The sequence below is a fragment of the Schistocerca cancellata genome, chromosome 2 (genome assembly GCF_023864275.1).
Source record: "Schistocerca cancellata isolate TAMUIC-IGC-003103 chromosome 2, iqSchCanc2.1, whole genome shotgun sequence".
In the NCBI taxonomy this organism is placed as follows: Eukaryota; Metazoa; Arthropoda; class Insecta; order Orthoptera; family Acrididae; genus Schistocerca; species Schistocerca cancellata.
Genome location: NC_064627.1, coordinates 773360001 through 773374498, shown reverse-complemented (window position 1 = coordinate 773374498; position 14498 = coordinate 773360001). Strand labels below are relative to the sequence as shown.

Sequence of the window (14498 nt, the reverse complement as noted above, 5' to 3'; positions counted from 1 at the left end):
GACGGTTCCCAACAAATGGTGATCAATCTTGAGGTACTTTGCTACCATTGATGAACGATTATCTTTAGTATTATGCTCCTCAAACCAACAAAACAAGGTAAATCCGCAGAAATATAGAGTCATGCCATATTGGGTAATTATCTCATTTAAAATGGCAAGATTATTCAACAACAAAGATGTTAAAATTGCATTCCAGACCGACAACGAAATGAAGCACAAGATGAAGTCTAAGACTGACACAGGTGTCAGAATTGTGAGATGAAGTATATCGTCAAGTATGAAGAGTCTTTAAAATAAAGTTTAAATCTTCATTGTAAAAAATAGACGACTAAGAAATTATCATTACCAAAAACATTTAATGTGTACCATCACTATAATAGCATGTGTAATGGAGTATTAAGGTGATAAAATAAAGCTTGAGACTGAATACTGCTTCATTGTTACAGTTGTGTTGGCTGTGCTGCATGACGGTGGCACAGTGGCAATCTTTGCTAAAGGCTTAACTCTGCTGTTATACTTCTCTCTCTCTCTCTCTCTCTCTCTATCTATCTATCTATCTATCTATCTGTCTTTCTCTCTCTGTCTTCTCCCCATCACTCAGTCTCGCTCTCTCTCACTAGGGACGGCCAGATCTAATTCTCTGATCAAGCAGGAAGGATGATCTCGTAAGAATGAAACTATATTATGAGTCAGCGCCTTTATTTACATGGCATAAATACACAGATGATCAGCGAATTTCAGGACAAGAGTTTATGTAATACGTCAGTGGAAGTCTAAAACAGGTTCAGCGGAGGTAAGCTCTACCGTACGGGTAGAGAGGGGCAGCGTAAGCAGCCCTGGCGAAGGGTGCGGCGGCGTAGGTGGCGTAGGCTGGAGCTGCGATGGCTGCCCTGGCGATGGGGGCGGCTGCGATGGCGGGGGCAGCGACGGCGGTCCTCACCACAGGGGCGGCGGCCACAGCAGGGGCGGCGATGGCAGCCCTGGCTACGGCGGGGGCGGCCACGGCCACAGGAGCGGGGGCGGCGACCGGCGGGTGGACTCCACCCTCCTTGTGCACGACTGCGTTGAAGCCGTTGACGGGGTCTGCGGTGTAGTCGACGGTGCGCACGGAGCCGTCGGGCTCGACCAGGCTGTAGCTGCCCTGAACGACGTCTCCGTCGCGGCTCTCCTGGTGGGTCTTGGAGTCGCCGGTCAGCGCGTCGGACACGCTGTAGCCGTAGCTGTACTGCGGGTGCGGGTCGTACTCGGCGGCGGCCACGGCTGCGGGGGCGGCGGCGGCAACCGGCACTGCGGCGGCCCTCACGGTGGGGGCGGCGACGGCCACAGGGGCAGCACGGACGGCGGGGGCGGCGACGACAGCGGGGGCGGCGGCGGCGACTACAGCAGGGGCGGCGGCGTAGGCGGGGGCAGCATAAGCGCGGGCGGCGTACGGAGCGTACGGAGCGTCCAGGTAGATGGCGCGGGCCACAGCCACAACCGCCGCGAAGATGATCACCTGGATGGAGAATAAGAATAAGTATCATTGTTGACAGAATAAGTATCATTGTTGTCTCCTATAAACACTGGTTTACATTCTGAAATTTGGGGTAACTAATCCAGCATAAGGAATGAAACTTCTTTTAAGTTGTGGCTACTAGAATACTCTGCTCATATTATAGTTTCTATCACCGCTTGAATGTGCACTAGGACATTTAAAAAATGATCTACCTAGGAGATACTAGAGTGCGAGTGCCGCATTACTAGCAGTCATAGCTTTACATACGAAAAACATCACTAAATAGTATGTGGCTGTGTCCCACCAATACATGGACTCTCCTTCGACGAAATATGTTAACTGTGTGGCTAATGACGCTGTATGCCTTAGGAGGAGGAACGTGGAAATAGTGATAGAAGAGGACCACTTTGGCGATTTTCCAACTAATTCCCTATAGTCACGGGCTCAAAAGTGAGCTCAGTTACTGGCTCTTTGTTTCCTGTGCAACGCCAGAGGAGATTTGATGAATATTTGATAGCATTTGGTGGTAGGATGACATCGATGCTCACCAATGAGCGTTCGTGACATTTATCGTCACTGAATGAAGTATTTTAAGCCCCTGGCATAAAATGTGATTGCTGTTAAGGAATGCAAGTTAACTCTATCTTCGACGCGATGTGCCACAATGATCAAGACACTGGATTCGTGGTTGAAATCCCCGTCTTATCCCAATATTAGTTTGTGCTTCTCCTCTAATGACTTCGTAGCCCACGGGACGTTAAGCTGCTATGACCTTTTTTTACTTTTTGTAAAAGAAAGTAATAATCTTCGTAAACATGCATGTAGTGAGAGGGACCGGATCTGGGTGGTAGAAACAAGGAAGACATCTCGAACCAATGACATCAAACTCTTACTAGTTGCAGGATGATAGCAGAGTCCTTCATCCATCAACCCACGAAGTTGATGGAAATGGTACGCACTGAAACACAGTAAAAAGCATGTCGACGAGGTGTTTATCACTGTCAGGTGAAGAATCAAAATTCTTGTCTCAAAGCAAAAGTCCATTTTTTTTTAACATTTGCGAAGTTTTAGCTATAAAAATAGCCAAACGTGACACGTAAGGAAGAAGTGATAGTTTTGGTTTTCTATTGAAAGTGACGACAAAAATTAGGAATTGTTTTATTCTGTAAATGAAATAAGCTTAGATTCGTAGAGCATAGGCCAGATAGTGAGACGAAAACATCGACTGACTGAGTATTCTTTTCACAACGCACTGCAAATTTTACAGCATTCTTTCGTCAGATTTTAATGAAAATTTGTATGCTTCTAGGTCCCCTTTGTGTTCCAGAATTTTAACAAGCAGGAAAGAAATAGTTGGTTGATAAATTTTGGGCTTTCTGCATTCCAAATATCTGAAATTATAACCAGAAACTGAGGTCGTGATTTCGATCGAACATAGAACAAAGTCAATGAAATGAAAGACAAATTAACAGACGCTCAGAACGTAAACCAATATACAGTACACGTGCCACCATAAGCTTCAATTTATTTTTGTCTTGTGAGGCTCTCATTCACTCAGTCGTCACTAACAAGCTCAAAAAAAATGCCATTTCTTCGTAGTAAAGCTAAACGAAAAAAGATATAGACGATGATGGTAATGCTCTATTTCTCTCGCGGTTTCAGGAACACTGCTAATGAATCATGTTTTTCTTACAATGATATTAGTATCATTGTAAAATTGTTCGAGTACCGTCCTATTAGGCCAACTATGCTCCACTATGGGAAACAAAACTCCCTGCCATATCCACTTCAAAACAGATTATTGCTTAGGTCAAAACAGAGTATTGTTTGAGGTTTAAAACAGCTCTGTTCTCAGATAACGAACAGTGGAGGTAAGTCCAAGCAATAGCTTCCCAAATTTAGCGTAGAAAAAAAATACGCCTGTTTCCTCGAGACACAGAAGGTGGGTGCAGTGAAGAGACAAAGCGCGCGCTCGCCTACCTTGTAAGCCATGCTGCTGCCCGGATGCTTTGCGAACTGTGCTGGGCTGCCCTCGCCGACTGGCTTTTATAGCGCTCAGTGCGGGAACAGATGGCCGGGCACCCAAATTCTACGTCATGCACCTGACACGTTACAGAATCGACTGTGCAGCAGCGCCGTAACTCCAAAGTCGAGCCAGATATCCTTCTGTGTTGTTCGTAACGTTGTCCATTGTGGGTGCTAGAGCCACTTTAGGAGCTAGGGGTTTATAACAAAGAAATTATGGCGCACGCTTGGGCGACTCTTTTTCAGGAATGCAGGAATGCGTTACGAGACTAGTGCTTCAGACTCTTCAAGAGCTGCTAGCTATCTTCCAGTAAGGTACGTTGGAAGTCGGTTTTTGTCTTCCGCTGAGGGACGTTCGGGCAACAGCAGTACATTGAAAATACACGCGGCCAAGAAATCTCCAAAAGGTAGAAATTATTGTACTTAGTATCAATTTAGGAAGTCAGTAACGTAGCAAAATTTTAGACTGTTTTGCCCTTCTGACACACTGCAAGACAGATTGTCACGTTGGTTTTTCTTCCTTGTAAGGCATTCATTAACTTTTTAAAAAATCAATTTTATGTCTTCGTTTACTGTTTTTGTCTGCATGCTAAGTGAATAAGTTTTCGTAACACAATAATGATTAAAGTCTAAGGTCTCTTTCTTTTTTCTGTCAAACTGAATAAATGTTGTAAAACTGACATCAAATAACTGTTTCAATAATTAAAATTATGACATGCGTCGTCTTTCAGAATCTCGTTGATAAGTTTTGATAAACGGATCGCCGTACAAAGGATTGTTATTTTTTATGGGTCATATCCTGATGACCCTTATCCGTCAGTTACGAGGTGCGTTTGTAATGGTATACAATGAACGACAGCACTATAGCAGTTATTTTATTTTTTGTTTTGCCACCTCTATTTTTTATATGTATTAATGTGTCACATTTCTTTAAATTTATTTATATTTATGTGTGGTTAAAAAAAATTAATAGTGTACTAATGTTTTGTACGAGGCTCTTAGGAAGTTTTCTATGTTGTAGGAGGTTCTGTAAGAGGTTCTTATACCATTCGTATTTAAAATGGCAATAACTGAGTTAAGTCATGGAAGATTTAAATGGTATAATTTCAAGCATTTTTTCCTGCCTTAGTGCAGTGCAGTATTAAGTGAAGTACATTGGCTTTATCTTCAGCGTCACAGATGCGGGAATCTTACACTTTATTTTTGTAGAGATGACACATGTAACATCGGTGTCCTAACTGCATTCATAGTGTGAAGTTCTGGTGCAAACTCCGTTAAACCAAGTAACTTCATTGTAAATGTTTATTGTATTTTACGACTGAATCAGTGCATCTCACACACATAATCAGAATTGATCACATTCCCGTGTAGTGGTTCTGTTCATTCGAAAGTACTTTTGCCATTTGCGAAGATGAATATCTTCTGAAATTTGTTCATTTTACAACGGGTGAAATGTACTGGAATGGCTAATATTCGAAGTGTAATTAGACAGTGCCTTGTGTATTTCGTGTCTTTCAGCTTCGTTAGCTAGTGTGCAGCAAAAAGCGCATCCCATTTCTTCAAAAGTCTTGGAGCCGTCCTTGTAAATTTGTACGTAATTCGTGCAGCCGTGTTTCATAATTCTGCACTAACTGTCGATGACGACATACAATATAAAATGATACCCGAGAAACTTGCTCGCTGTTTTACTGCTCAACTGCAAGTGACGTAGTTCGGATCATATGCTGTCTTGTTTTTAGAAGAGTCGCCTATAAACATGACTCTTGGTTTTGTGGCGCATAAGTACATGTAACAGCCGTATCGTACTGACCATCGCCCTGTTCGAATTTCTTTGTTAATGTAGTATGAAAGTCTTTGCTAACAACTGTTGTCATCCGTAGATTTTTTTCTGCAAGCAACGCGTTAGTCGGTTATTTATCATTACGCTCAAAAATATTCACAGTACATAGTAGTGTAGCTTGCAAAAGTTTTCTAGTAAATAAAAGTGAGAGTTTCTGAACGATATACTCCCGTAATCCATTACAGAATATGTTAATTAGAGCTAGAAAGGGATTCCGTTTCCCATCAAGTGTGTAATCGAGATGGAAGGGCCGAAGGATATTGTACGGCTTCATTAACTTTCAGTGTGGCCTATTCGAAATGTGGATGCCATTATAATGTGTAGGTCAGATATATTCTTAGGAAGCTGACTGAGGATTTATTAGGAAAAAAGTAGGGAGATGAGGGTTTCACGTCCCTTCTGTGAAGACTGAGATAAGACAAAAGCTCTGTCTTAGGTCGATTAGGGAACAAAATCAGTCGTGCCCTTTGAAAGCAACAGTCCCGGCATCTGTCTTACGCGATTTAGGGAACCACAGAAAGAGTAAATGTGAAGCTTATCACTCTGCCGCCTCGCTCAGTATTTTTAATTGTTGAAAGTACAACTTCTATTGTCATTAACACATTTTTACCACTTAGGGTAGAAGGGTATTACGACAACAGGTCCATGTGAAGCATATCTTCTTCTTGTTTTCGTTATCACTTGTCTCGTCTGTTTTATTTTTTGTTTTATTTAACTTTGCGATCTGATACTCTTCTTGTCGCCGCAGTCGTCAGTCATCTGGGGGAGTGAAGTCGTGTTCGCCTCCTGTCCGCGAATTTTGCTAACTTTGATTATGTGTCAATGTATCTTAAGTGTTAGAGCAACGTCCTGCCTGAGGCGGAAAGTGGAGACCAGTGCAGCATTTGCCTAAACGAACGTGCGAAACCGCCTCAAACCACAGTCACGCTGGCTGGTGCTGTAGCTACGGTCGTCAATGCGCCGCGCGGATTCTATCCCGGTTGGGTCACCTTGGTGTCCCGTAAGCTCGCACACTGCACACTGCGCTGCACGAGGAATTATTCTGAAACACTCGTGTACCGAATGATTTCGACTGGTTGCCATGCAGTTCAAAAGTCGGTGTAATATTATTAACTATTACATTCAAAGTCTGTCTATATTCTTTAAGAAAAATAACTACGTACCACGAACGAAATAAGCGAAAGGGATGGAAATCGGTAGAAGTGACGTGCATGTACAGACGAACAAATGATTAAAATTTCAGAAAAATTGGATGATCCGTTCAAAAGAAATAGCATTTCAATTGAGCAAGTCAAAAACGCGTTAGACAATTATTCGACTTGGCAGTGACTGACAGAATTGTTGGATGCTCCCCTGAAGGCTGACCGTTGTGGCCGAGCGGTTCTAGGCGCTTCAGTCCGGAACCGCGCTGCTGCTACGGTCGCAGGTTCGAATGCTGCCCGAGGCACGGGGGCATGGATGTGTATGATGTTCTTAGGTTGTATTGTATTGTATTGTATGTTAACCGGGGACCTAGAAACGACGGAGAGGCTCTGTCCCCGCCGCAGCCGCAGTCGTCCACAACCCCACGACGACTACCGCAGGTCGGCCGGAGTGGCCGTGCGGTTCTAGGCGCTACAGTCTGGAACCGAGCGACCGCTAAGGTCGCAGGTTCGAATCCTGCTTCGGGCATGGATGTGTGTGATGTCCTTAGGTTAGTTGGGTTTAATTAGTTCTACGTTCTAGGCGACTGATGACCTCAGAAGTTAAGTTACATAGTGCTCAGAGTCATTTGAACCATTTTTTGAACTACTACCGCAGTCCACTTCACCCCTCAGCCGCCCCACACCGAACCCATGATTATTGTGCGGTTCGGCCCCCGGGGAACCCCCCAGGGAACGTCTCACACCAGACGAGTGTAAACCCTATGTTTGCGTGGTAGAGTAATGGTGTTGTACGCGTACGTGGAGAACTTGTTTGCGCAGCAATCGCCGACATAGTTTAACTGAGGGGGAATAAGGGGAACCAGCCCGCATTCGCCGAGGCTGATGGAAAACCGCCTAAAAACCATCCACAGACTGGCCGGTTCACCGGACCTCGACACAAATCCGCCGGGCGGATTCGTGCCGGGGACCGGGTGCTCCTTCCGAGCGGGCTGATGTTCTTAGGTTAGTTATGTTCAAGTAGTTTCTAAGTCTAGGGGACTGATGACCTCAGATTTTAAGTCCCATAGTGCTTAGAGCCATTTGAACCATTTTTCCCCTCTGAAGGATATCGTTCAAAATCGCCAGCTGGCTCGAGAGCCCTGCCCCATAATGCCCCATACCTTCTCAGTTAAGGAGAAGTGAGCAAACTTGCTGACTAAGATAGGGTTTGGCAAGCGCGATGACAAACAATAGACACTCTCGTCGTGTGCGGGCGAGAATTACCTTGCTGAAATGTAAACCTATAATTGCTACAAAACAGATCGTAGAATATCGTCAACGTAACACTGTGCTATAAGAGTAACTCAAGTAGAATTGTCTTCAGTGAAGTACCGCTTCGAACTGAGCCCCGATGACCAGCGAAGACGTGAGCGAAGACGTCCCAGACAACAGTAGGACACGTACCACATTGTCGCCCACCATACAGCCCGACAATCAATAGCGGTGGTCTGGGGTGCAGTTTATTTCCATAGCAGAACCTCTTTGGTAGTCATCCGGGGCACCCTTACATCACAGCGCTACGTCAACGATAATCTACTCCCCGTTTTCTTGCTCTTCGTCGTAAACCATCCTGGGATTATACACTGGTGTCCAAAACTAAAGTAACCATCGGAAATTTGGCAAGATTTCGTTTACTTTGCCACAAAACAGTAAAAACAGGGATAGTAAAATGGAAACGATCTAAAGAATACAGAGCATAAATAACTGCAATGTGCATAACGGTAGACAAATATGTTTTTCGTTTTTTCCAACTTACACTACTGGTCATTAAAATTGCTACAACACGAAGATGACGAGCTACAGACGCGACATTTAACCGACAGGAAGAACATGCTGTGATATGCAAATGATTAGCTTTTCAGAGCATTCACACAACGTTGGTGCGGGTAGCGACACCTACAACGTGCTGACATGAGGAAAGTTTCCAACCGATTTCTCATACACAAGCAGCAGTCGACCAGCGTTGCCTGGTGAAACGTTGTTGTGATGCCTCGTGTAAGGAGGAGAAATGCATACCATCACGTTTCCGACTTTGATGAAGGTCAGATTGTAGCCTATCGCGATAGCGGTTTATCGTATCGCGACATTGCTGCTCGCGTTGGTCGAGATCCAATGGCTGTTAGCAGAATATGGAATCGGTGGGTTCAGGAGGGTAATACGGAACGCCGTGCTGGATCCCAACGGCCTCGTATCACTAGAAGTCGAGATGACAGGCATCTTATCCGCATCGCTGTATCGGATCGTGCAGCCACGTCTCGATCCCTGAGTCAACAGATGGGGACGTTTGCAAGACAACAACCATCTGCACGAACAGTTAAACGACGTTTGCAGCAGCATGGACTATCAGCTCGGAGACCATGGCTGCGGTTATCCTTCACGCTGCATCACAGACAGGAGCGCCTGCGATGGTGTACTCAACGACGAACCTGGGTGCACGAATGGCAAAACGTCATTTTTTCGGATGAATTCAGGTTCTGTTTACAGCATCACGATGGTCGCAACCGTGTTTAGCGACATCGCAGTGAACGCACATTGGGGGCGTGTATTCGTCATCGCCATACTGGCGTATCACCCGGCGTGATGGTATGGGGTGCCATTAGTAACACGTCTCGGTCACCTCTTGTTCGCATTGACGGCATTTCGAACAGTGGACGTTACATTTCAGATGTGTTACGACCCGTGGCTCTACCATTCATTCGATCCCTGCGAAACCCTACATTTCAGCAGGATAATGCACGACCACATGTTGCAGGTCCTGTACGGGCCTTTCTGAAGACAGAAAATATTCGACTGCTGCCCTGGCCAGCACATCCTCCAGATCTCTCACCAATTGAAATCGTCTGGTCAATCGTGGCCGAGCAACTGGCTCGTCGCAATACGCCAGTCACTACTCTTGATGAGCTGTGGTATCGTGTTGAAGCTGCATGGGCAGCTGTACCTGTACACGCCATCCAAGCTCTGTTTGACTCAATGCCCAGGCGTATCAAGGCCGTTATTACGGCCGGAGGTGGTTGTTTTGGGTACTGATTTCTCAGGATCTGTGCACCCAAACTGCGTGAAAATGCAACACATTTCAGTTCTAGTATAATATATTTGTCCAATGAATACCCGTTTATCATCTGCATTTCTTCTTGGTGTAGCAATTTTGATGGCCAGTAGTGTAAAAGACTCCACGCTACACGTTCCCTTCTGCGAAGACGCGTCAGAGATACACATACAGCAGGTCTCCGACAATAAACTCTGCCGAAGCCTTCTTTACACCGTTTGCCACGATACAGCACATCCAGTGCCTGTTGCCAGGTGAAATGCCAGTTGCCGTGCAGTACTAAGGCTGTACTGTCGTGCCCTTACAACCAAATCACGGTCCTCCTTTTCTGGTGTCACACGTGGTGAGCCCTGCCTATACAGTTTCTGTCTCTACAAACTATCGCCACATCCGAGAAACAGAGAGTGGTTCACGTAAACCGTCGGGCCATATCAGTTTGCGACTGTCCTACTTCCATTCTTCCTATGGCTCTGCACTGCAGAGACTCTGGAAGGCGTCCTTTTTGTACCATAGTGCACCGTCTGTGACTGCGTCTACAGCGATTGTGGATGTAGGACTACCCGTTTGAGAGGTACCGTGACGTCATCGTTGGCGTGGTTGTCCGTTGACTGGAATGCCATCTTCCGTGTAGAACACGATCGTACGGACATCTGTTGACAGTTTGTATGATTATATCGTGAATTGGACACGGGACCGGGAAATTGCGATTTGTTGCTTTAATTTTGTTCACCTGTGTATTTCAGCAACATATTGCCGCCCTCATATGGTGAAAGTTTCTACAACTTGTCTTCGTGCTTGCTAAACCCTACCTTGGCCAGCAAGGCTCCGCATCTCTCTCCAATTGAGAATGTTTGGAGTATCATGGGCAGGGCCCTCAAACAACTCGGGATTTTTACGATCGAAATCGCCAATTGGCGCGACAATCTTTATTACGACATACAACAACTCTATCAATCAAAGCCAAGCCGAATAATTGCTTGCATAAGTGTCAGAGGTGGACCAACGCGTTACTGACTTTCTCAATTTGTGAAGAATTTTCTCTTGAATTAATCAGCCAATTTTTCTGAAATTGTGATCATTTGTTGTTCTGTACATGTACATCAAGTCTACCGATGTACTATTCGCATAATTCCTTCGTGGTGCGTCGTTTCTCTCTCTGTTTTTTCTTTTTTTTCCAGAGTGTACAAGATTTACTAGTGGTGTATATTTATCAATATTTCTACGGTCATATCGAAAATGCGGCACATTTTAATTCCTGTCTGTGTCTGTGTGAGTGCCATGATGCGAGATGTAGGCCGCTATCGTAGTAAAGGTAGTTTTGTTTGTATTCAAACATGTTTTACACTGATTGCAGTCCGCAGCGCCAACTGCATCTAGACGCGTGGAGAACATATCATAAATAGTTCCTGAATTGTATAACTGGAGAAACATATAGCTTTATTAGGTACCTCATGCCCAAGACAGCAACGTAGTAGGACAGTATATGTGTCTCACATGCAATCACAGAGGCCACTAAATTCACAACTTTTTCTGGTTTTCTAGTAGCTCTTCGCGTGAATAATGCTAATGTTCAAATTTGTGTGATTTCACAAGGGACCAAACTGTTGAAGTCATCGGTCACTAGACTTACACACTACTTAAACTAACTTGAACTAACTTACGCTAAGAACAACACACACATCCATACCCGAGGGAGGACTCGACCTCCGGTGGGACGGGGCCGCGCTATCCGTAACATGGCGCCTCTGATCGTGCGGCCACTGCGTGCGCCAGCTCCGCACCGCAATAACGCAAATCACATTTCTTTAGTTCCGTATACATTTATTTAGCTTTGTATACATTTACTTATTTGATAGAGCTGTGAGAACGTTATATACGTCCTACAATTCTGTAGCAAGACACTGCAGTCATATATATCCATCTTTTTGTGTTTAATTATACACGGTTGAGTCACATTAATGTCACCACCACCTACATTCGACGTCAGTGTGCAATAACTACTCAGAGACGGTAGGTGGAAGCACTAGCAGTGGAGGGTATATAAAGGGAGCGATTTGGTTCAAAAATGGTTCAAATGGCTCTGAGCACAATGCGACTTAACTTCTAACGCAGTCATATACACTCCTGGAAATGGAAAAAAGAACACATTGACACCGGTGTGTCAGACCCACCATACTTGCTCCGGACACTGCGAGAGGGCTGTACAAGCAATGATCACACGCACGGCACAGCGGACACACCAGGAACCGCGGTGTTGGCCGTCGAATGGCGCTAGCTGCGCAGCATTTGTGCACCGCCGCCGCCAGTGTCAGCCAGTTTGCCGTGGCATACGGAGCTCCATCGCAGTCTTTAACACTGGTAGCATGCCGCGACAGCGTGGACGTGAACCGTATGTGCAGTTGACGGACTTTGAGCGAGGGCGTATAGTGGGCATGCGGGAGGCCGGGTGGACGTACCGCCGAATTGCTCAACACGTGGGGCGTGAGGTCTCCACAGTACATCGATGTTGTCGCCAGTGGTCGGCGGAAGGTGCACGTGCTCGTCGCCCTGGGACCGGACCGCAGCGACGCACGGATGCACGCCAAGACCGTAGGATCCTACGCAGTGCCGTAGGGGACCGCACCGCCACATCCCAGCAAATTAGGGACACTGTTGCTCCTGGGGTATCGGCGAGGACCATTCGCAACCGTCTCCATGAAGCTGGGCTACGGTCCCGCACACCGTTAGGCCGTCTTCCGCTCACGCCCCAACATCGTGCAGCCCGCCTCCAGTGGTGTCGCAACAGGCGTGAATGGAGGGACGAATGGAGACGTGTCGTCTTCAGCGATGAGAGTCACTTCTGCCTTGGTGCCAATGATGGTCGTATGCGTGTTTGGCGCCGTGCAGGTGAGCGCCACAATCAGGACTGCATACGACCGAGGCACACAGGGCCAACACCCGGAATCATGGTGTGGGGAGCGATCTCCTACACTGGCCGTACACCACTGGTGATCGTCGAGGGGACACTGAATAGTGCACGGTACATCCAAACCGTCATCGAACCCATCGTTCTACCATTCCTAGACCGGCAAGGGAACTTGCTGTTCCAACAGGACAATGCACGTCCGCATGTATCCCGTGCCACCCAACGTGCTCTAGAAGGTGTAAGTCAACTACCCTGGCCAGCAAGATCTCCGGATCTGTCCCCCATTGAGCATGTTTGGGACTGGATGAAGCGTCGTCTCACGCGGTCTGCACGTCCAGCACGAACGCTGGTCCAACTGAGGCGCCAGGTGGAAATGGCATGGCAAGCCGTTCCACAGGACTACATCCAGCATCTCTACGATCGTCTCCATGGGAGAATAGCAGCCTGCATTGCTGCGAAAGGTGGATATACACTGTACTAGTGCCGACATTGTGCATGCTCTGTTGCCTGTGTCTATGTGCCTGTGGTTCTGTCAGTGTGATAATGTGATGTATCTGACCCCAGGAATGTGTCAATAAAGTTTCCCCTTCCTGGGACAATGAATTCACAGTGTTATTATTTCAATTTCCAGGAGTGTATATCCATCTTTTTGTGTTTAATTATTCACGGTTGAGTCACATTAATGTGACCACCACCTACATTCGACGTCAGTGTGCAATAACTACTCAGAGACGGCAGGTGGAAGCACTAGCAGTGGAGGGTATATAAAGGGAACGATTTGGTTCAAAAATGGTTCAAATGGCTCTGAGCACAATGCGACTTAACTTCTGAGGCCATCAGTCGCCTAGAACTTAGAACTAATTAAACCTAACTAACCTAAGGACATCGCCACAGCCATGCCCGAGGCAGGATTCGAACCTGCGACCGTAGCGGGAGCGATTTATCTGACGTTCAGTTGCCTATGATCATTGGTTCTCGAGCCGAGGGTGAAAGGCTTTCTGAAACGGCTAAGTATGTAAACTGTTCGAGTGCCGTCGTGGTTAAAGTACACCAATGGCGCTATCCAATTACGGCGGCCAGGCAGCTGAGGGGCACCACGGGCTGTAGATATCAGAGTGAACGATGGCTGCGGAGATGTGTACTGGTGAATAGACGTGCAACTGCTGAAAAAACGGTCGCCCAGGTAAACCAAGAGGTAACAACAGCGTCTCCTCAACGACTGTTCAATGAACGTTCTTGCGTATGGGTCTCCACAGCAGGTGTCTGGTTCTCGCAGCATTGCTGACTGCTGTTCATCGGAGACGAAGGATGGCATTTGCACGCAAGTATGGAAACTGTACGTGCACAGAGCAGCAATTGGTGGCCTTTGCATATGAATCACGTTTTATGCTCCATCGGACCGATGGCCGTTGGCGTGTACGTACCTAAACGTCTGAAAGAAAAACATCCTGAAACAATCGTAGGAAGACACTAGGCCACAGGAGGGAGCATTGTGCTCTGGGGAATATATTGGTGACATTCGTTGGGTGATCTCATCATTCTGGAAGGCACACTGCATCAACACAGGTAAGTGTCTATCCGTGGGGACTATATTCAAGCTTACAAAAAGTGGTCACATTAATATGTTTGGACAGTGTAGATAACTCTGTTTGAATTACTGCTGCTGTCGCTGGTTTCATCTGGATTCTGATTCTCTTCCCCCAAAGGAATAACATTTATGTTCTTTCTAAGATGGGCACTGTACGTATACATCTATCTGCCGGTGCTTTTAGGGTGTAAACAGCTGCTACTTTTATCGGTGCTGACCGCTACGGTCGCAGGTTCGAATCCTGCCTCGGGCATGGATGTGTGTGATGTCCTTAGGTTAGTTAGGCTTAAGTAGTTCTAAGTTCTGGGGGACTGATGACCACAGATGTTGTCCCATAGTGCTCAGAGCCATTTGAACCATTTTTTTATCGGTGCTTTTAGGGTGTAAACAGCTGCTACTTTTATGGAAAAATTAA

General features: G+C 46.3%; 1 protein-coding gene across 2 annotated transcripts in view; it reads right to left on the bottom strand.

Annotated features, from left to right (window-relative positions):
* Positions 1 to 682: 682 nt before the first annotated feature.
* Positions 683 to 14498, bottom strand: part of LOC126162603 (cuticle protein 19.8-like) — a 54219-nt gene continuing 40403 nt past the window's right edge. Inside the window, exons 1-2 of one of the 2 annotated variants that reach the window (XM_049919212.1) lie at positions 3476 to 3509; positions 683 to 1495 (exon numbers count right to left, since the gene is read on the bottom strand). In XM_049919212.1, coding sequence (XP_049775169.1) covers positions 785 to 1495; positions 3476 to 3487 — 723 coding nt within the window. In that variant the 5' untranslated portion in view covers positions 3488 to 3509 and the 3' untranslated portion in view covers positions 683 to 784. Of the gene's footprint in view, positions 1496 to 3475; positions 3510 to 14498 lie in introns of those variants that run through there. The other variant, XM_049919213.1, reaches the window with a different exon arrangement.